Source organism: Bemisia tabaci, chromosome 3, assembly GCF_918797505.1.
Source record: "Bemisia tabaci chromosome 3, PGI_BMITA_v3".
Lineage (NCBI taxonomy): Eukaryota > Metazoa > Arthropoda > Insecta > Hemiptera > Aleyrodidae > Bemisia > Bemisia tabaci.
This window is the reverse complement of record NC_092795.1, coordinates 16,683,314-16,706,649: the sequence shown is the minus strand read 5'-3', so window position 1 is coordinate 16,706,649 and position 23,336 is coordinate 16,683,314. Positions and strand designations below refer to the sequence as shown.

General features: G+C 38.6%; 1 protein-coding gene across 1 annotated transcript; it reads left to right on the top strand.

Annotated features, from left to right (window-relative positions):
• The first annotated feature begins 630 nt into the window (after positions 1 to 630).
• On the top strand, positions 631 to 21,971 carry LOC109044218 (Tyrosine decarboxylase 2). Its single transcript, XM_072297928.1, has 8 exons — positions 631 to 864; positions 3,661 to 3,947; positions 5,086 to 5,335; positions 5,950 to 6,139; positions 6,806 to 6,873; positions 10,647 to 10,855; positions 13,438 to 13,503; positions 18,722 to 21,971. The coding sequence occupies exons 1-8, from the start codon at positions 658 to 660 to the stop codon at positions 18,915 to 18,917; spliced, it is 1,473 nt and encodes a 490-aa protein (XP_072154029.1). The 5' UTR covers positions 631 to 657; the 3' UTR covers positions 18,918 to 21,971.
• Positions 21,972 to 23,336: the final 1,365 nt, after the last annotated feature.

The window sequence follows — 23,336 nt, the reverse complement described above, 5'->3', positions numbered from 1 at the left end:
ATATCCTCGAGCATGAACTCTTAGATTTGTGTACTGAATGGGAAATGATAAAAATGCCTGAGGATCTTCTAAGTCAAGATAGCTTTCCTCGATAAGTTCTCGCCGGTTTCTTTTTGGATAAAATTAATTTTGCCAAAAAATAAAAAATGAAGAAAGCACAAAAAGAGTAAATTTTCACGTATGAGTATTAAAGAGCGAGCTACCTTGAGAGTCAGTGGAACCAAGAGCTGATTTACTTCAGATGATATAAAAAGTTACGTGAAAGTAAAATTTTTGACGATGAAGTTTAGGTAAGATCCAGGGTTTCAAATCTCAGCAACTACATCATTCCATTTCACAAGAAACGGAATGGTGCGACTAAATTATGAAATCTACCACTAAGCTAAAAAATGAATCTATTTACAATGTCGCACCAAATCAGTCAAATATGCATGAGTGCTGGAGGAAATTTTCCTTGAACCTCTTAAAAATGGAGCCTATTTCCCGCCACAAAAAATTGTTTTAAGTTCGCTATTGTTTGCAAGGATCTACGAGCGAAATTGTGTTAACCACCATGATCTCAGCAAGATCACACGCTATAAAATTTCCCGCCACAAAATATTGTTTTAAGTTCGCTATTGTTTGCAGGGATCTACGAGCGAAATTGTGTTAACCACCATGATCTCAGCAAGAGCACACGCTATAAAAAATCTGAAGGCACAGCACCCGTTCATCGACGAAGGAGTCCTACTTTCAAAGCTCATCGCGTACTGCTCGAGAGAAGCTCACTCCTGCGTTGAGAAAGGGGCGATGATGGCTTTCGTCAAGCTCAAAATTGTTGAACCAGATGAGCACAATAGTTTGAGAGGAGCTGCGTTGAGAGAGGTAGGCACACATTTTTACGTAAGACAGGTGTGGCCGTCCACCGGAGATAGGACCTTAATGCCAAAAAACTCGAAATTAACTGCTATAATTAGAACAGTTTTTATTGATTGATGGTGCTTATGCATGGGACAGTAGCAATCACAAAAGAACTACAAAAAATAACCAACATAACTGGATTTTAATGACATTTTTCATTTTACTGGATTTAACTACATTTATCTATAACTGGATGTATGGTGGTTTGAAGGATTCATTGCAAAAACCATAGAGCCCTATAGAAGAAAAGCTGTTTGAAGTTGTTATTTGCCATGTTCACGGCTCCATAAAGTTTGATTAAAATGTGGATCTAGGGATAAAAACATCGACTCCAGTCGCTATTTCAATCTAATGCAACATGATTTGGACATATTTACACCGAAAGCATACCATGTGTTTAGGAGCTCCGTGCAACATAATTTCTTTTAGCATAAATACGTCCATTGTATCATTACTACCAATGGGAAAGTCGGCTTTGAGGATTGAAGTAACTGAAAGTTGCGATATATCGTTTATCTTTAGGGCGAAATTGAAGCTCATTCTTCTCTCGGTAATCCAGGATTGCGCGAAAGGTCTAAGAAAATATATGAGGATTGCGCGATAAAGGCACAAAGGTTGCGCGAATAGAAACCTTAATATCTACAACAGGAATGCGCGAGTTTAAAATGAAGTTAATTTAAGGTAGAAGTTTGGCATAACAGAAAACAGTTGAAAAATAAACGCATTTTAATGTCAACGCTAGTACAGGTTAGTTTGTTGACAAGTCATCGATGTCTTGCCCTCTGATGATAAATGAAGTGAAAAGATTGAATACGCATTAATAAAAAAACTTTCCTAACTTTTCTCGGAAGAAATATTTAGTCGGGAGGAACGAGGCAACGTTGGATTGCTCATACGGCGTCGAGACACAACATGGACCTTATATGCTTCATTATTCGATGCCCCGATTATTCGAACTTGCGGTAGAATAATCGCGCCAAACACAGTGCGGCCGGCGTTGAACGTATATTAGCGCCTGCAAGACTTTAGGAACACTTCACGCATTGCGCCAAACGGCGCGGTCGGCGCACGGCCCGTATTAGCGCCTACAAGACTGCATGAATACTTCTCGCATTGCGCCAAACGCAGTACAGTCGGTTAGTTAACGTGAAACGCATATTAGGGCCTGCAAGACTGTAGAAATGCTGTATGACTGCGTGTCATCATTCTTGACTTGCTGCTCTAGTTTTTATCACAATTAAAGGGAAAATGTGTATCCTCATTTAAGGATTCTGAAATTAGGTAGATATTTAATTTTTTTTAGTTACATTAAAAGAAAATAGAACGAACGCAAATGTCTCGTCGAAATTTTCAATACTTTTATTTAACATCATATAGGTAAATTCGCGGAAACTTCTCAGAAAACTGTGTGTAGCTCTTTGAAAACACTTATTAGAAACTAAACATAAAAGTGGTGCATAAAGTTGCAATCTGAGACAAATATACGCTTTTTTTCGGGTGCACCCGTCGGGTTGTGAATTCATTAATCTCTTAAAAGACTCAAATATGGTTGCTCTACGATTTTTTACGTGTAGTTTTTTCAGTGGTTGCTAGCCGCGTAGCGGCCTTAGGTCCCTAGTTCACATTTAAATGTCTAAAAGAGCTCTCCAGGACTGATGAATAGGATCGATCTCTTTTGTAAACGTTTAATTACACTTGAGGGATTATTTATGAAATTGCTCTACATTCCTAACGTCTTAAACTATCCTTGTGTCGTTAAGTTACAACGAAATTGTACACTCAAATTCTGAAACACTGCCTTGGGCATCGGACGTTTTCGCATACGTCGATTCAAATAGGATCGCTCCATTTTCCCTTTATCATCAGTGGCGGGGCGTGAATTGCGATATATCGATTATTATGCCATTTAAACTTATGGAAACGGATCGAGAAACAGGATGTTCGCAGCGAACACCTAAATAATCGATTCTTTGCCATAGGTTTAAATGGCATAACAATCGATACATCGCAATTCACGCCAAGCCTCTGCTTATCATGTTTGTCCACATCTATGTCTATCAACTCCAATACTACCTCGCTAAGCAAGAACGCCGTAAATCCATCAAGATTTTCCCGCGTTTTTTGGTAGTTAATAATTCATAAAACAGAGACTGTTTTACCCATGCACCTCAAATTTTCAGGTTAAGTTCTTGATAGTATTTGCAAAAAAATTCTGTAAAAACATTGTTCCGAGGTACACAAGTTTATTTACCATGATGCATCGTTTCCAAAGAATGTTAAATGGCGTTTACAGCGTTTTTGCGTTGCACGGCAGAATGATCAGCCATTTGGACGTATTTATGCGAAAAGGAGATATGTGGAAGTGGAAAGATGGGGTGTGCTCGTTAGTGGTCGGGCTATAAGAATGAATGGGGAATATAAAGCGCCAGTGACGTCAGCGGTGAGTGCGGTGACGGTTTCGGGATCGGGATCGCCGTCCGGCGTCTTTAACTCATGAGCCCTGTCCACAACGCTCTCTTGCCATGCCCGCGGCTCATGAGTTAGCATATTTTGGCGCTTAGCCTTTTTTTATTTAATGTCAAATCCCGCTTTTCAATTTTCTCAAAAGGAGCTATATCCACTTTTACATTGTTTCTTATGACCCAACTAACGAGCACACCCCATCTTTCCACTTGCACATATCTCCTTTTAGCATAAATACGTCCAGTTCATCAGCCAGTTTCCGTTGAAGTGACCCCGACCATGTTTTCATTCGGACAGGTGATGATGCAGGACCAAGCGATGGGGATGATCCCGTTCTACGTGGCGGCGACGCTGGGGACGACGTCGGTCTGCTCGTTCGACAACGTCGAGGAGATCGGGTTGGTCTGCCGGGAGTTCCCGACGGTGTGGCTCCACATCGACGCCGCCTACGCCGGGGCCGCCTTCGTCTGCCCGGAGTTCCGCTCCTACCTCAAAGGGGTCCAATTCGCTGATTCGATCAGCACCAACACCAACAAGTGGCTCCTCACCTGCTTCGACTGCTCCTGCCTCTGGGTTAAGAACCGGTAAGTTCATTCCGCCGCGCCGCCGCCGCCTCCGCCTTTGCTCTCTCTAAAAGTGATATTTATATGATTTTCCTCCAATCTCCGACGGTATGGAAAATTGCCAGAGGTCTTTTCTCAGCAGGCTCTGCTACGCGTTTGTCTTTTCATTTATCCTCGAGCGTGACTTACCGCCGAACTTTAGCGCGGCTTTCAGTGCTGTAATTCGCATTGATGGATCCTACTCTCAGAAACAGCTCGTCGAATGCCTAACGTACGTCGAATGAGGACGAAATCGGAAAACGAGAGAAAATAGAGGAGGAGACGGAGAAGAAGTAGCAGAAATGGAAGAAGAAGAATAAGAAGAAGGAAAAGAAGAAGAGAAGAAGAAGAGAAAGGAGAGGAAAATGAACGAAATGAAGAAGAAGAATAAGAATAAAAAGAAGGAAAATAGGAAAATCTGAAAATAAGAAAAACAATAAAATAAGAAAGCAAAAAGAAAAGAGACGAAAGAAAAATAAAAAAGAAGAACAAAAGAAAGGAAGAAAAAGAGGAATAAGAAGAACGATTTATTTTTTTCGTCGTTTCCTTTCTCTTCTTCTCTTTCTTCTCCTTCTTTTCCCCTCTTTGATTCTTTCTCGTCTCCTGCATCACCCACCACCTCTTCTTCTCTCCTCCCCTTCTTTCTCTCCTCCCCTTCTTTCTCTCCCTCCTCTTCCTTTCTTTATCTTCCAATTCCTAATGCGTCGCCATCCGACATATGTCAGGAGTCCTGAGCTGTTACACGTTTGCGTTTTTTCAGAGCTCTTGTCTGAGTATTCCCCTGGTGCTTAGTTTCATCCAATTACAAATATCTCAAGTTTACTAAGCCTTAGTTGGTCAGACTTGCAATAAATGTGGAAAAATTGAGCAATGTCACGGTCTTTTCGAAGATATAACATAAGTTTTCTATCTGTGAGTGAGAAACCACGTTTTACATCATTTGAGCGACGTAGGAGTCGACATAATTATAACTCGTATTTCGTCTCTCGACAAGGGACAATAATTCTGGCTATGGGATTTTTTTCGCCAGAGGTGAGGTATAGTACATTCGCTACTCGAAATAATAACAATAAAGTAATGATAATCAGACGATTCAATGAAAAATTTTACGATTTTATAGGTACAAACTGACCAGCGCGCTGGTGGTAAACCCGGTTTACTTAAAGCACGGATTTGAGGGTGCGATAGATTATAGACATTGGCAAATCCCTCTCAGTCGGAGATTTAGATCCTTGAAACTTTGGTTCGTTCTTCGCACCTACGGGATTTCCGGCCTCCAAAAATATATAAGACATCACTGCGAGTTGGCCAAACGATTCGAGAAACTTGTCTTGGCCGATTCCAGATTTGAAATATCGAATGAAGTCAAGGTAAACCATTTTGCAATCATCTTCTCTTAGATTCAGAATGTTATAAAAAAGCACAAAAAGTTTAATAAAACCATCAAATATTAAAAATAGAAAATATATCATAACGAGACAAAAATTTGTTGAGACTTTAGCAAGGTAGGAAGTATACGCACTAGAGATGGACTGGAGATGGACACATATATTATCTGCATTTTTGAAAACTTCATGACATGTAGGAAGATAATTTAACAAATATTTTTGCAAGAGAATAGAGAAATATATTTTACCCAGACAGGAATTTATGAAAATATTTTCGGACAAAAATTAATTTTTTTCAAAAAATATTCTTGACCATCGGAAGATAACTTGAAAAACATTCTTAATTACAGAAAGATATTTTAAAAAATGTTCTTAGATGTAGATCGAACATTGTGAACGTTCCTAGTAATGTATGCGGTCTTTTGGAAGATTCATAAAAAAATCCGATACTCACAGAATTGTATTTAGGAAGTCATTCACTAAAATTTACAGAGTAAGCGTTTATTAATCAAGTATCGAAAGAGTGTTAAGTTTTCAATCGAAATATTAAGGAAGCAGTGATATCAGTTGACTTCGACTTCCGTTTTGTTTTTCAGCTGGGCTTAGTGTGTTTCCGACTGGTTGGCAACCAGGGAATGACAATAGAATCCGTCAATAAAATGAATCAGAAACTTTTGGAAGCCATTAACGATTCCGGAAAACTGCACATGGTTCCTTCAAAAGTCAATGATAAATTCATCATAAGATTTTGTGTCGTAGCCCATGACCAAACCCAGGACGATATAGGTAAACCTCCAAAGAAAAGTTGTTTTATTTTCCTTAAAACATGTCTAAATTAATGAAAGAAAGATAATATGGAAAAGACCAAAAAACACATTTGAATGTGATTATTGACAAAGGGAACTTGTTCAAATATTTCGTGACTCTCATTCACGTATGGAAGCGTTCGCTGTTTTAGATACTTTTTTGTAGATACAACACATGCATAACCGATGGTGTTAACTCTGAAGCCAATTGAATTTTCTATTCAGGAATATTACCTGATTTAACGCACTTTGATAACAGAACGAGGGCAAAGTATAATAATTAGTTAATTTCTGCAAGGTTAACCAAAAGTACCTTTACACCCTGATCATTTTTCTTCGTTAATTTTAGTGTCGAGTTGAAACTTTGAAGATTTTTCTAACTCAAAATACCCATCCTTGCGGCTCCTATTGGGCCCTTCTAAATTTTGGTCACACCCTATGGAGTAAGGGCGATTGGGCGAATCCTACCTTTTTTCACAGTTCAAACTTTTGACAAACAATACTCCCAAAGTTTAAATTCAATACCTAGTTAACTTGGCAAAAAAAAAGTTTTCCTGGTGGTGGGCGAGACTTTTGGACCACCCTGTTAGGGTTATTAAATCAATTTATTATCTAATAACCTTTTTTCCCCTTTTCTTCTCCATAGACTATGCCTGGGAAATCATCAAGGAGTATGGTGAACGAACACTGAAGGAATCGCTTATTCAAGAGGAGGTGAAATTCTACCTGATTCTTAGTCTATGTCCTCGTTTCTATGAATTTCTCCCTAAAACCGTCGGGGTCCCCAGCTAAACGATCCATTTCTTTCATTTCCTGCTGTATTTTATAATATCAACATGTAACTCTCATTTCTAATATTGCTTAAAATATTGAGTCCCTGCAGACAACACTCATAATATATTCGTTTCATACATTTATACGCACATGCTTTAGTTATGGAGAACAAGCAAATATTTTACGACTAGGCATTTTTTCACTAAGTCATTAAAAATTGTGGCAATTTTATACCACATTTTTCCTTTTTTACAGTATTTATATGTATCCATTAGCTTTAATTTTAACGATGGTGCTCGATTTTATACGATTTTATAAGGATCAGTTTTTATACATTTTTAAAAGAAAGTGGTACCCATATAATTTGTATACGCATAAACTGCCAACGATTCCGTCTTAAGAAAATTTAATTATTTAATCACCCTGGTAAAAATAAGCCATAAAGGCGATAGAGAAATCTTATGGCCGTCTGTTGGATTTTCTATAGCTTTTATAGCTGGCGATAGGATTTTCTTATCGCCCTTATGGCCGGCGATAAAAAACTCTATCGCCTCGAATGGCCGGCGATAGAAGGCTCAATCGCCGGCTATAGCCACGTATGGCTGGCGAGAGAAAGTTCTACAGGCGGCGATTGAAAGTTCTACAGCCAGCGATAGCCACGAATGGCCGCGATAGAACGTTCTGCAGCCGGCGTTAGCCGTGAATAGTCAGCGATAGGACATTCAATAGCTGGCCACTTGTGGATAACGGCAATAACCATCCGCTGCCAAAACAGCCATCTGTAGCCGGCAACAGAATGTTCAGTATCCGGCGATTGGAAATACGCGTGTGCACGAGGGGCAATTAAAAAAGTAATTTTTTTCGAAAATCATCATAAGCGCCAGTGAATCTATCCTGGTTTCTTTTCTAAAAATATTTTTCTTCAATTTTTTCTCAATAATTCTTACTTTTCCAAAATTTGATTTGATTTTGATTTTTTTTTATTTGAATCGGCCATATACACTGATAAAAATCGTTGATTCCGTCCAACGGAAAATCCGGATTGAGAATGAACAGGGGAGTGAGATTCAGCGCATAGGTGCTGAGATGTGTTGCATGAGTGCGCAAAGCACTCCGCACCGGAGCTTCAGTTGGGCCCAAAGTCACGCGCACCTAGGATATCTCTCTCTCGCACTAGCGCTATATACTGTCTCTTCTTCCCTTTAGGCCTACCAATCCAATGATGAAAATGAAAAATTTAAAGTTTAAATAAGTAAAATAATAGAATAGAATAGTGGAAATAATAGAGTAGCAGAAATAATAGAATTACAGAGACAACAGAAGAGAAATCAAATAAAGTAAATTAAATATATGATAAAATGAAGTCAAAGACTAAATTGAAGTAAAAAATTAGAGGGAGCAAGGAGATGGAGTAATAAAATGAGGTGAAGAAAAAATAAAGTATAAGGGAAGAAACTAAATGAGGTTAAAGAATAGAATGAATTTAAAAAGTAAACATGATGAAGTATTAAAATAAATTACAGTAAAAAATAAAACAAAATAAGGGAATAAGAAGTAAATAATTTAAGAAAAAAAATGAAGTACTTGAAAAAATAAAATAGAGTGAAGAAAAAAATAGAGTCAGCAAGGAAATAAATCAAGTAAAACGATAAAATAAATTTAAAAAATATAGTAAAGTAAAAAGTAAAATAAATACACGGACAAATCCAGGCAGATTGAAAATATCCTAGTTTCCCGTTCAAATCGACGTTAAATATCGGTTTTGCGTCACATGAAGGCAGCATCTGGTATAGCTTAATGGTTAGGGTCTTCGGTTTGTGTCAGGCAGGTCCCGGGTTCAATCCCTAAGGTAGGTAAAAATGTCTAATCTTCAAAATCGGGTAAATTACGTCCCAGTAGTTTCATTATTATTATTTTTCATGGTTTCAAAATTTATTTCCACAATTATCCCTTTTCCACCATCCCCTAGCTGCGAACCCCTAAATTTTCTATAGCCGGCGATTGAGAATTCCTACAGCCAGCCATAGGAATTCTCAATCGCCGGCTATAGAAAATTCCTATCGCCAAAAGGCCATGTTTCAATTTACCATAGGATTTTTCCTATGGCCGGGCTATAGGTAATTTGTATGGCTTATTTTTACCAGGGCATTTATTGGGTGATAAGTAAATGATGCCTCTTTTATACAGCACTTTCGTATTAACTTTTAATCGATTAAAAACTTTTTCAACTTTAAGACTACGCGTTATTCTAAATATGGAGATCCAATGATGTACGCAGCTATTTTGGCGACGCTAATATTCTCTTGAAATAGTAAATTTTCATGCCTAAGATTACGGTTCCCAGGAATTAATAACGAGTGCAGTACTTGTTTTGATCGGAAAATAAACAAGTCTCGAGAAAACTGATGTGAGAAGTCTCATAGCTCAAAAATCCACAAGAATCTGCACAGCGTAAGTGTTACTTCAAACCCTTAAAGTATCGTTTTTCTGTGCTGTATTCTGCTTCTCTTTAATTTGACCTACAATTGTTTCCGTGCTTTTAATAGGTAATTCTATTCCAAAACAAGAATGGCTATGTTTTCTAACGGTTCGACTGCACTTTCAAAGTTAACAGTATGCTTATCGGCCCTCTTTCCAATTTTTCGTCTTATCTACCAAAAAATAAGAACGCGTGCATTGCTGCATCCATTACTGCCATATTGCCACTAATTTACTTCAGCTTTTCGTCGTTCCTTTCATCCCCGCTGACTGCTAATTTCCCCATTTTATAATTTGTTAAGGATATTAGAGATGAAAAAGTTAAGATATTTTGAAGAAAATGCGTTTCAAGCCAAAAAGTTAAATAGATTTACGAACAAATAAACTTTCAACTCGAATATTGACGTATTGAAATGAACTTTAGGAGTTATAGTGCTTGATGTGTCTGAGTAGCACACCCTGAAACAAATTTGATGTATTTATGCTAAAAGGAACTATGTGCATAGAGTTTGCGCGCATCATAGCTCTTTTTAGAATAAATGCGTCCAATTGTACTTTAAGTGACTGCTTTTTGCAGCCAGAGACTCGTAAGCAATTAAAATTTAACTATAGGAAAAGCGATGGAATTTGAAAAAACACGCGAAGGTTAAACATTCTAACAGCTAAAGTAATATTAAATACCTACTTGTAATAAAACTAGAGGCAAAGAATATTTTGCTAAATATTATAAATTTAAAGAATTCCTAAAAAAGCTGAGCAAGCTTTTTAAAGATCGTATGTGTGCAGCTTCATTATAATATTTAACAATATCTGCCGGCATTTTCAATGTTACAATTCTCACGGGGTTGTTAAATTAAAAAACGGTGGGTGTTTTAAAATCCACCCACTAACACTTTTTTTTTACAATTTTTAAATATTTTTATGAACCATTTTTTGAGCCTCTGCCACATAAGATATCTCATTAAAAGAAGAAAAAAATTAAAAAAAGAAAAAAAGAAAAAAGGAAAAAAAAACAAAGAAGAGAAAAAAGAAGAAGAAAAGAGAGAAAAAATAGTCACTGAACGCCTTCATCTATGAATCCTCTCATCAATCATGAAACTGTACATATAAGTCTACTGAAAATATAACCTCAAAATTCTTTTTTTTTTATATTTTAGTGGCTTTTACTCCAGTAGAAGAGCCTACAGCCACCGAGAAACATTTAATATAATATTAACTTCAAATTTTCTGTACAGATTGTCTCGGACGAGGTGTCTGAGATGGTGAAGAGGAAAAAGGATCTAGCCTACAAACGGTCCTTCTTCGTCCGAATGGTGAGCGACCCAAAAATCTACAACCCAACGATGGCACACCCCACTTCGTCACGCTTCTCAAATCGCTTCTCGGCGAGTGAGATCGATGACATCATCGAGGATGAGCCCAGCGAGGAGCCCACCACGCCAACGTAAGTCTTAAAAGCTTCCCGCCAGAGTCTGCAGACGAGTTTCCACTATACTTTGAGCTTTTGCCAGTTTTGTCAAGTTGCGTTGTCGTCAAATTGTCCATTTAAAAGTTGCAAAACAAAAGTTTGCTCTACACGATGGCAACCTCGCTTCCAAGTTGTCTCGTTAGATCCGCACCTAAGTTCTCGTCATGCTTTGAGCATTCCACACCAATTTAAAATTACGTGTTCGTCGAATTTTTCCACTGAAACGCACAAAGTAAAAGTTTATGATACAGAATTATCAAACAAAAAATTATTTACATTTTGTGAAACTGCATAACTGAACTGGCGTGCGATTTATCCCGTGTAATTTCGACTCAAAGTTTCCGACTCTCGAATCGCCGTAAATACAATATCGTATCATATCACAAAATTTGGCAACTTTGTCAATTTTTTCATTCACGTCTTATCGTGTTGAAAATTTATTTTTTTTTCTTTTTTCTGCAACTTTGGCCTTTCATTCAGTCATCGTGTAAATACATATGTTTGGCCTTCCTGTGAGTATACTGATGAAAATATGGTAAACAGAGGGCACCATGTCCATTCATCCTCGTTAACTTTAACGCTTCACGGAACGAATCGTCTCCTTGTAAAAATTCGAACCTGTAGGGCATCAAAACCGCACCCTTTAATGTCGTCATAAAACAAGTTTATATGCATTTTGTTGCTCCTGCCGTGTCCAGCAATATCCACGCCTTTCTTTGAGCCGGAAATGCGGGCAGATGATTATAAATTTCCCGGCTCACCTTGCCTTATAGACTCCCCGTAGTGTGGAAGTCATTTCCAAAGATTAACACTACTTTCCGCCCAATTATGATTGATGGGCAACATGTTGAGCAATTTCTTCCGCATAGAAAACCCTGTTTGACAAACTTGTGCAAATTAGTATTTTGTCACGAAAATGTAATGTCGAGAAAATTCACAGTAATTTGCTCAGTGGAAACAAAGAGACTTGTAGAAGCAGCCCGAAACGGAAACGACAATCGGAAACACAGGAAAATGCGGAAACAAGGCTAAAATACAAAATACACAGGCAGGACGTTTTGGCACTTTACGGCACCATTATCAACTGCTAAAATAGAATTAAAAATAAAAAAGAAGTTAAAATAAAAATCCAACAAACGGCGTTACATGTTGAAATTGGTATTGGAATGAGACTGCAGTGATAACAAAATTAACAACAAGGCACGAAATACAACAAACATGTTACGCCGTTTGTTGGATTGTTATTTCAATTTCTTTTTTATTTTTGGTTCTCTTTTAGCAGTTGATAATGGTGCCGTAAGGCACCGAAAAGTCCTGCCTGTGTATTTTGTATTTTAGCCTCGTTTCCGCATTTTCCTGTGTTTTCGATTTTAATTTGCTCATCAACCATGTAAATATGCGAGTATTGTACACACATTCCCGAGATGAGTGAAGTTTACTTAACTCATTCAAAAATTTCCGGTGGCTACCTCAAATATCAAAAATATTTTATTTCTGCTTTTAAGTACGAGCAATGAAAATCTGCGGTGGAAAAGTAATAATCTGAAGCTGAAAACATGTGCAGTAATCTTCTCTATAATAAGGACTCAAAGTAGCGGCCGATTTCCGCGTTATATAGAAAAGTTCACGTTGTAACGACAGTCGATCAGAAAAAGACGGACTAACTCCGACGTCAATGACTCAATACACTAATGTGCCACTCAGAGGTGTAAAATCTGTACACAAGTCGAAAATGTGTACACCGCGGTAGGTCCAGCACTAAGAAATTACGAATCTTCACCGATTAAAGTGAGCAATGTAGTAAACGCGCTGTGCGTGAAGTGTTTTTAGAGTCCTGTACTATGCGCTTTGAGCCGACCGCACCGTTTGGTGCAATGCATGAAGTATTCTCAGAGTCTTGTAGGCGCTAATGTGCGTCCGGGCTAACCGTGCTGTTTGGCGCAATGCATGAAGTAGTCCTGGAGTCTTGTAGGCGCTAAAATGCGGTTTGTGCCGACCGTGCCTGAATCAGCCCACACCTTCCCCCTCTCTGATCAAATGAATGTGTCTTTAATGCACAAATGTGACATATTAAATTGAGTTCCTGCAGAGCTACCCCCGTAATCAATTTTACTAGACGCGAAAGACAAGAAAAAGAATGGAGGATATTCTCCTTTTGCTTGGGTTGTCATGTTGTTATGTCCGAATTGTAGTGACGTGAAAGTGCTGTTGCTGCTGGCTGCATGTCATTTGCTCCGATTTGCTTTTTCGTTTTTTTATTTGTTTTCTTTTGTCTGTGAAGTCCTATTATCTATATCATTCCCTTGTGCAGATAAAGAAGAGGGGGATCATCGTCAAACTTTCTACTCTCCATGATTTGCCGCATGTTCTTTTTCATCCCTAATCAATCACTACCTATATTTCTTTCAAACCAGCCCTAAATTCTCCTTTTCTTCATTCTGATGAAAGCATGCATAATCAAATTGTGGGTGGTTTAGAGTTTGACCTTGATTCGTCTGCTTTTTTGAGATCAAGGGAAATAGTCATTTACTTTCAAAATTCATTTTCTTTCATTTCAGTGCTACCTGGATCAGTTGGCCTCTTGCATTTCTATTCCAAGGCGAGACTCCAAATGTCATGATGAGGTAATGAACTTTCTCTCGTAGTGAAAAGCTCTTTAGTGAGCTTCATAATGTCTAGTTACATTCGATGTGGCGAAAAAATACTTCCAAAAAAATAAAGGTAGATCTGATCAACGTAAAGTAAAATTTAGGAGAAAAAGCCGAAAAAATAATGTAAGCAGAGTAATATGGATTTGCGGATTTCTTGGTTCTCAAATAACACATCCGTCCTTGTAAACGTGATTTATGTGGGTCAACATTAACGCGATGATGAAATTCCAGCAAAAACAAAACCGAGAGCTAACGAATTTAATTTATTATTTTTCTGTATGAAGACTTCCCATAAACTGTAATCTAATGATCGTCTAATAAATTGCGCTCATCTAAAATAAATCGACCCAATGAGCAGCTGCATGACAACCTTTTTTTACGTAAGCGTCCTCAGCACTGAAGGACTCAGCTCGTGCAATTTACATTTTCTTAGCTAACCTTAAAAAATACTAACTTTAAATTTTGGTTCCTCGTTCGATTAATTTAAATAAATTTTTGTTTTCAATGATCCCTTAAAAATGGCTAGATAATCATTTTTCTAAAAACTGTGCTACGTAGAGAATTTAGATGCACACTCAAAACTGCTTTCTATCGGCTCAAAGCTATCACCCTCTTCTTGCCTTTTAGATTTGAGATGAAGGAAGCAGCATCTCTTTTCATGTATGTCACAGGTTTTATCTTCTAGGATTGGTCTGGTTCCTTCTCATACATGCTTTGATATAATTTTTAAGTTTTCTATTTCACACATCCCTCCCTTCACTCAAACTTCCTCTCTTCGGATTGTATTTAGATAACCCATCGATGTGCATGAAAACACTCGTCTGAATGAGTCTGCAAGTCAGTGCAATGTGTGTCAAATGAGTCATATTAAACCATGAGTCGAGATCTCAAAAATTCGACGTATTTGCCGTCATTAAAGACGGAATTCCTAAATCGCACCTTTTCGGGCAGGGAGTTGTAGTTCGTAAAAGCGTTGAGTACACGAACAATATGGTGCAAATGTGCGGTATTTAAATATTTCCGGCGCATGTAGTGCGTCGTCTAGAAACAATTAAGTGCTTACGAAGATGAGAATAGATCTCCATAAAAATATACGTGTTTCATCGTTTGGAACAATGTAATAGTACCTATTTCTCAATGCTGTCTCATGTGTAGTCACTTTGTTTGAAGAACATGCCTGAGTTTAACATCGAGAGAAAACATCGTCCGATTTACGAACCAATCAATGCAATATGCGCTTCCTTTTAGTCTTGCATTGTTAACAGAAAGTGCTGAAAATCAGCTCTCTCTCCTATTTAACCCGTATAAAATATCCACATTATACCATTCAATATGACAACCCTGCTTGGAGGACTAAGGCCTCCGTCACGAAAACCGACCTTTTTACCAACCAAACTTAACGATTCGAATAACCGAAAATTTTCCTCTTTGTGTAAGACCTATTTCTCATGGGACGTTTTCATGGGATTTTTCTAAGGGAAAAGTCTCCCTTGCGAAGTTGGGACAGTTATTGACTAACTCCATATCAATCGTAGTACAAACCAGTCCCTGTAGAGGACCTAACTGACTGAGAGAGGAGGAAGAAGTGAAAGTAAATCATGTGATATATTGTCGCCCTGGTAAAAAATTTGCAGTAGAATCTGTGTTCCAAAATACCATAGACCTACAGCTAGCTGTAAGATTTCCAATAGCTTCTATAGCCGGCAACACAATTTCTTATGGCCTTTTATAGCCGATGGTTACTAAGCAACAGCCTGGCGATAAAGTGTATGCTAAACGTTACTGATTACGGATGCTAGGACTTAGTGAGTTTTTGGACTAACGCTCTCTTTTTGGGCCGCAGTATTTTGATTTATTTTGCGAGGAAAGCTCCGTTCTTTTAAAGGATGCCTAACATTCCTATTATGTTGGAGCTTCTTCAATTACTTATGATATTGTGCAATACCTCTGGTGTGAAATAGTTGCTTCAGACACCGTGGCACGCTGCGGCGCGGCGGGCAGGCAGAGAGCGCGAAACGCGCATTGGCGCCTGCAAACCTAACAGGGATACTTCACGCATTGCGCAATGCGTGAAGTATCCCTGTTAGGTTTGTAGGCGCCGGTGCGCCGCCGCTCCGCTTTATGTTAGGCTCTGATATTTAATCTCGCGGAGTCTGCGTTTTTCAACTCATGACTTCCAACAACTCCAAAGCGACAACCAGGCGATAAAGTGTAAAGCCCGGCGATAGGAACTATAGCCCGGCTGTATAATTTTTTATCGCTTCGTGTAGCCCGGCCGTATGATTTTTTCCACTTTCTACAGCCAGCTATATGATTTTCTATCGCCCTCTTCAGTCAACTATAAGAACTCCAATGGTATTTTGAAACGCAGCTCTTATCGCCAATTTTTACCAGGGCGTTCCTGTTGCAGGTGTTTGTTTATTAAACAAGTATAATTTAGAATTTGCAGGTGTCCAAAATGCGATGAACTTCGCGTTTAAGTGGAAACTACTGAGTAAACTGAACACGAGGACACTCTTGGTTCATAAATTGAACAATTATTGGAGGAGATATGACAAAACAATTTAGTCTGCTAAAATACATACGTGTAAATGGGAAATGCCGCAAGGTGACGTCATTAGGCGGTGCATTTTCTCACTTTCAAATCTATTTTAATTCTATGTCCAATATCAGAGAAAATTGTAAAAACCATCGCGAAATCAGCTCTTTGAGCACTCTCAGGCGAAGCATCAAAAAATTTGTGTATAAATTCTCCTTTCTCAGTCATGTTGAATTATTATCTTAACTCCGGTAAAATACGAAAATTTTACCAATTGGCGCCTGCAAACCTAACAGGGATACTTCACGCATTGCGCAATGCGTGAAGTATCCCTGTTAGGTTTGTAGGCGCCGGTGCGCCGCCGCTCCGCTTTATGTTAGGCTCTGATATTTAATCTCGCGGAGTCTGCGTTTTTCAACTCATGACTTCCAACAACTCCAAAGCGACAACCAGGCGATAAAGTGTAAAGCCCGGCGATAGGAACTATAGCCCGGCTGTATAATTTTTTATCGCTTCGTGTAGCCCGGCCGTATGATTTTTTCCACTTTCTACAGCCAGCTATATGATTTTCTATCGCCCTCTTCAGTCAACTATAAGAACTCCAATGGTATTTTGAAACGCAGCTCTTATCGCCAATTTTTACCAGGGCGTTCCTGTTGCAGGTGTTTGTTTATTAAACAAGTATAATTTAGAATTTGCAGGTGTCCAAAATGCGATGAACTTCGCGTTTAAGTGGAAACTACTGAGTAAACTGAACACGAGGACACTCTTGGTTCATAAATTGAACAATTATTGGAGGAGATATGACAAAACAATTTAGTCTGCTAAAATACATACGTGTAAATGGGAAATGCCGCAAGGTGACGTCATTAGGCGGTGCATTTTCTCACTTTCAAATCTATTTTAATTCTATGTCCAATATCAGAGAAAATTGTAAAAACCATCGCGAAATCAGCTCTTTGAGCACTCTCAGGCGAAGCATCAAAAAATTTGTGTATAAATTCTCCTTTCTCAGTCATGTTGAATTATTATCTTAACTCCGGTAAAATACGAAAATTTTACCAATTGGCGCCTGCAAACCTAACAGGGATACTTCACGCATTGCGCAATGCGTGAAGTATCCCTGTTAGGTTTGTAGGCGCCGGTGCGCCGCCGCTCCGCTTTATGTTAGGCTCTGATATTTAATCTCGCGGAGTCTGCGTTTTTCAACTCATGACTTCCAACAACTCCAAAGCGACAACCAGGCGATAAAGTGTAAAGCCCGGCGATAGGAACTATAGCCCGGCTGTATAATTTTTTATCGCTTCGTGTAGCCCGGCCGTATGATTTTTTCCACTTTCTACAGCCAGCTATATGATTTTCTATCGCCCTCTTCAGTCAACTATAAGAACTCCAATGGTATTTTGAAACGCAGCTCTTATCGCCAATTTTTACCAGGGCGTTCCTGTTGCAGGTGTTTGTTTATTAAACAAGTATAATTTAGAATTTGCAGGTGTCCAAAATGCGATGAACTTCGCGTTTAAGTGGAAACTACTGAGTAAACTGAACACGAGGACACTCTTGGTTCATAAATTGAACAATTATTGGAGGAGATATGACAAAACAATTTAGTCTGCTAAAATACATACGTGTAAATGGGAAATGCCGCAAGGTGACGTCATTAGGCGGTGCATTTTCTCACTTTCAAATCTATTTTAATTCTATGTCCAATATCAGAGAAAATTGTAAAAACCATCGCGAAATCAGCTCTTTGAGCACTCTCAGGCGAAGCATCAAAAAATTTGTGTGTAAATTCTCCTTTCTCAGTCATGTTGAATTATTATCTTAACTCCGGTAAAATACGAAAATTTTACCAATTCATCTTCCCACGCAAACTTGTTATATGAACTTCCCACCATCCACCATCCCATGGGGACGGTAAGTACAAAAGGTGCCCGAAATTTCATTTCCACGATTCGACCGTAGCCCAAAGCTCATGAAAACGTCTCGTGGAGACAAGGCCTTAGAGCTTAAACCCAAGTAGCAGAGGTTGCAGCAACTTGCAACAAAATCGTTTAATTCTTGCAACTAATGGATTGATGTGCAGATTGCCTACTCTCTCCCCCGAAGGACCTATCATTGTTGGAACTAGTTGCAATTAAGTTGAAACATGTTTCAACTTCAAAGCATTGCTGGTTGCCTATCTTAGATTTTAAACAACTTCGGTTCAGCAAATTTGCGATCTCAGCAGGTCACAACTTTGTCTTCCGATCGGATCGCCGAAAATCGGCACTTATCTACCAAAAGTTGACCGATGTTGCAACTAATACTGCCATGCTAAGGAAGAACGCCGTATGAGCCTTCAGACGTTGCCAAGTTTCCTTCGATAAAAACCGAATTTTCTAGGAAAATTGTGAATATTTTTCCCCAAAATTTTCAGACTATTTTTAACTCAATTTACTCTAAAATATCTGAAGATTTCAAAGAAAAATGTACGTAAATGTCGTCAAAAATTCATGTTTCATCAAGGGAAATTGGGCAACTCTCGAATGTTCATACGGCGTTCTTCCTTAGCAGGGCAGAATACCAACATTGTTTCAACTTGTGGCAACTTTTACATTGAAAAATGCTACTTGGGAAGGAGTCTTTATTGTGTCGTTGTATTTGTTTTAGATTCCGTCACTTAGACACAACCGTCCACTTGAAACCGCACCGAGACGGTCACACACGAGCTCTGCCTCCGGCCGAGTCGACGAGTCCACGGAGAGACAGGTCCAAGTCACCCAAGGTATCCCCCACCGAGAAGCAGAACCACCTAGTCGAGAAGAAAGAAACTCCCAGAAAGAAATCAAACGAAGGAATCAATTGAAATCTAGGAATCCAGCTAAAAGGCCACCGGATAGCGTCAGAATCTAAATACCCTGGGTGGACCGAGTCTATAGCCAAAAGAAACCAGATGAACATGGACACCGTTAGAAAAGCTTCTATTTGGATGAAAAAAGCGGTGACAGGCATGCTATCGCGTGAAACAGACGGTTCCTCTCTGCTAGACTCGGTTTAATTAAGACATAGGTATTTAAATCAAGAGGAACTATGTCCATTCTGACATGAGCCCTGAGATTCGTAAGAATTCATGCAAAGGTGGAGCTCATGTCACAATGGATATCGTCGGTGAAACCATAGAGCACATAGAGTCATGATATGAAGCAGTGGCGAGACATGCATGATCGATTCGATACTTCCCTATTTGAAGCTATGGAAAACAATCGATTATTAGGGTGTTCGCTGCGAACATCCTGTTTCCGATCCTTTTTCTTAGGTTCAAAGGGCAGATCAATCGATATATCGTAAAGCACGCCACGCCACTGATATGATAAAGTGGGTTCGGGCCATGTTCTGGTCGACAAGTTCCAAGCCCGGTGTGCGCCGAAATTCGGTCACCTCTTTGATACATTTTCGATCCAAAACGGCGATGTAGAGAATTAAACCATTTATACCCTCTTTGTTTACATCGGATGGTCAGATACCCGTGTATCGAAAACAATCAATAATGTATTGAAATGGTGACCTGGCACCGCACAAGAGTCATGGAATTCGGTGACTGGAAAATACCTTTAAGTGGCACCAGCTCCTCCATTCTTGTTACGACTCAATGTACTCCATATATGGGTGAGATTCCCGAACCAGGTACCTCAGTTTACGACGTTGCAGTCTTCCCGTCATACTCTTTCTTTCAGTGGAAAACTACGTCTCGACGTCAAACCTTGAACACTTCCATAATTTTTCTTTTCTATGCGAGGCAAATTTTGAAAAAAAAAACCTCAAGGGACGATGTTGATTTGTTCTTTGTTAAAAAAAATAATGGACATTTTCTAACACAGAAAACGAGATACGTAGATTGGGAGTTTTACCACCTGTACATAGTTCCTTTTGATTTGAATGCGTCTTGAACGTCATCAACCAAAGATTCATGGGCATTGAGAGATTGGAAAAACACCGTATCTTTACGTAACGGTGCTTTAGTAGATGAGGGCTTTTTCAATATTACCAGTCTTTGTAGATCGCTTACACTGGCATAAAGGAGTGAAATCTGGAGTCTATTTCATCAGAGAAAAAATCTTTGGTTACAAGTCTCAAGTTCAAGTTCTTATGGATCACTAAAGTTTTATTCCAAGTAACGGAAGTTTTTAGTCATAGAACCCGAACTCAGGTTAAGATTAGCGAAGTTTTCTTCGGTATGGCTACCGAAAAATCTGGCTATCTAACTTAACAATTTCACTTTCTATGAACAAAAATTTTCCTGCTCCATTTGAAGCGCAGTTTTTTCTTCTTGTACTCTTTTAGCTGTGTAAATTCCACTGCTTCTGGGCGGATTTTCCGACACTTTCTAATCACTCTAGTTGTTTGGCAGCTACACATACGCTCCGTGGTAAAATACACTCCAAATTCCATTTCTATAACATAATCTGTAATACAAAATCATACAGATACCGATACGAGTAACAGGTAACACATAACGCCTGGGGGGCGGGGGTGCGACGCGCTGCGGGGGGTTGCACCGAGCAAGCGGTGAGGGGGCGAAACCCCCTAGTTTATAATATTGATTTTGAAATGACCCCAATTGAGGCATTCAACAGTTGAAGTGCAGTGTGAATCGCATGGGATAAAAAAAAACGCCTTCAATTTTTCGTGCCGCAACTGTCATCTACCCAGGAGTACGAACAGTTGCTCGTTTAAAGATGGGTATGTTAGCTCGAACTTTTTTGGACGGTATCCAGATAGTCCAGTCAGGATGAAATAACGCGTTACGCCGGAGACGCGAAGCGCTGGGGGGGGGGGGGGTCGGGGGGCGTAGCTTCTAGTGTGTAACGTTTTCTAGTGTATGTACACTGTAAGTAGTGTACATACCGTCAGTAAAAAAGGGATCATAAATCGACATAATCATTTGCTTGCACAAGGAAGCAAGTTGCGGATATGTTGATTCTAAGATAGCCAGAGGAATCATCGACTTCAGGTTTTAAATGCCGGTCCGTCTGACTTGAATCTATTTTCTTTGAATTATTTTTTTTTTTTTTTATCCAAAAGGATCTCGGAATTGTTTCACTTCACTGTTTCACTTGATTTCTGTCCTATCTGGTGGTCCAAATTCACCATTTGTTTATAAATTGAACCCTCCTAGCAAGCAATAAAATTGAAATTACACTTAACATATACAGGAAAGTTGAGAATTCATCTTGATCGCGCCGAAAAATACAAATACAGCCGATCGACAATAGTGTTTCAAAATATGTCATAACCATAGACTTTATCATACCTTACTTTCAGTGTTTTATAAAAGGATTGTATATTTATGTATTTTTGTGGGGCTTTCTTCACATAGAAAGAAATTGTTCGTGGTAATTCTCGTTGCAAAATACCTTACCGTAGCTGTTCCTTTTCTCACCGCAGGTTTGTCGACTTCGATTTATTGTTTTGTTTTATTTTAGTTTTGTCAGATTGTCCTCTAGATGACTACTCATATGAAAAGTTCTTAGTTTTCAATCTCTCCCTTCAGAAAAAACGAACCTGTATACACGTACAGATCGTATGTCAACGAATTTTGGTAGTTTTGAGGTAATTCGCTTTGAATTGAGAAAGAGCGTACGTGTAGACTCATGAGCGAAGTCACAGTATGATGAGTTTAGTTCCTGATGTATCGCACAGTGATTACGGCGCACACTAACATTAGCAGCAATTTCTTTCTTTTTATCCGTCTCATGTAGATCTTTCACCTACTTTTTCAAACAATCGTTTTTAAAAGTTCGATTTTACAAGGAGTTTTCTAACCTTTGAAATGTATCATTGTAAATTTCCTTTCCCTCAATAATGTTGTGGCAAGCTCTGAGAATAAATTTATTTAATTACCCACCGTATTGGCATGAAATACGTTGTACTTTTTACTTCACGTAGAATCTTATGCAAAAAATTGATAGTCTCAATCAAAAGAATGTTTTCTTGTATTATCGACCGGGACGAAAGAAGATAAGAGGGTAAGTAATTCGTAGGTTCGATTTTTTTCTTTTTTTGATACACATATAAAATTAATTCTACACACGATTACAGCTTACGAGCTGTCAAAATCAAATTTAATTGTAACAATACGCCAGTTGGCATACATCTTAGTCTATAAACAAAAGTCTAGCAGTGCACATTTATACTTAACTAAAATAAATTATTGGTAACATGAAAAAATTAGAATGGAACATAAAGGAACGACACACACGCAAATTATTTTCAAAGAGACCGGTTTCCAAATGTGTAATCTATCTTTAGATATTTGGATAAAAAAATCAAAACAAAGAAATAAATAATATTTAAATACGTATCGTCAAGTTATAAGCTTCAACCGTGGTAACAAAATATGCGACGACCAGCAGTTTAATGCAATCTGCGTCTGGAATTCTTGATGGATATGCATGCATCTAGTACTTTTTGATACGATGAAAATAATTTTTAACTATCCTTTCTCTTAATATTCTTCATTTTTAATGAACTTTTAGCTATCATTAGGTACTTAAATACAGGGTGAGCGAAAAGTCCCCGACCCCCCCCCCCCTCTAACTTTTGAACGAATTGAGCTAGGGAAATGAAACTTTGGGAATGTTCCTATCTCAAAAGGGACCATCTTTTGGGGGGGTCAAAATTTTGGTTCCCCCTCAGGGGGGGCGCGAGGGGCCCCCAACTTTTTTTTTTCAAATGGCAACCCCTATCTTGTGATACATCATTCGAAAGAGCATAAAAAACTAAGAATTTTGGCGCAAACCGCAGATCAATATCTTAATTTTTGACCGAGTTATGATAGGTCAAAGGTCAAATTTGACCTATTTTCAAAAAATCATAACTCCGGTTCAAATTATCGTAAAGAAAAAAATAAAACGGGAAAATTTACCAAATTGTGTCCACTTTTAAGTAAAAATTGCAAAAATCACTTCGATTTAATTTTAAGGGGGGGCTCGGACCCCCAAATACGTCAATTCAAAGGTCATTCAATTTTCCTGCGAAATAAGCCAATTTCCCCTGGATTTGCCTCCACATTATCTCAGTAAGGTCAAAATCAGTTCAACATTACGTTTGCAAGTCCCCAAAGTTCGGGAAAAGTTTAAAAAAAAATGATATTTAAGGTCAAATTTAACCTTAAATTTCATTTTTTTTTTAAACTTTTCCCGTAATTTGGGGACTTGCCAACGTAATGTTGAACTGATTTTGACCTTACTGAGATAATGTGGAGGCAAATCCAGGGGAAATTGGC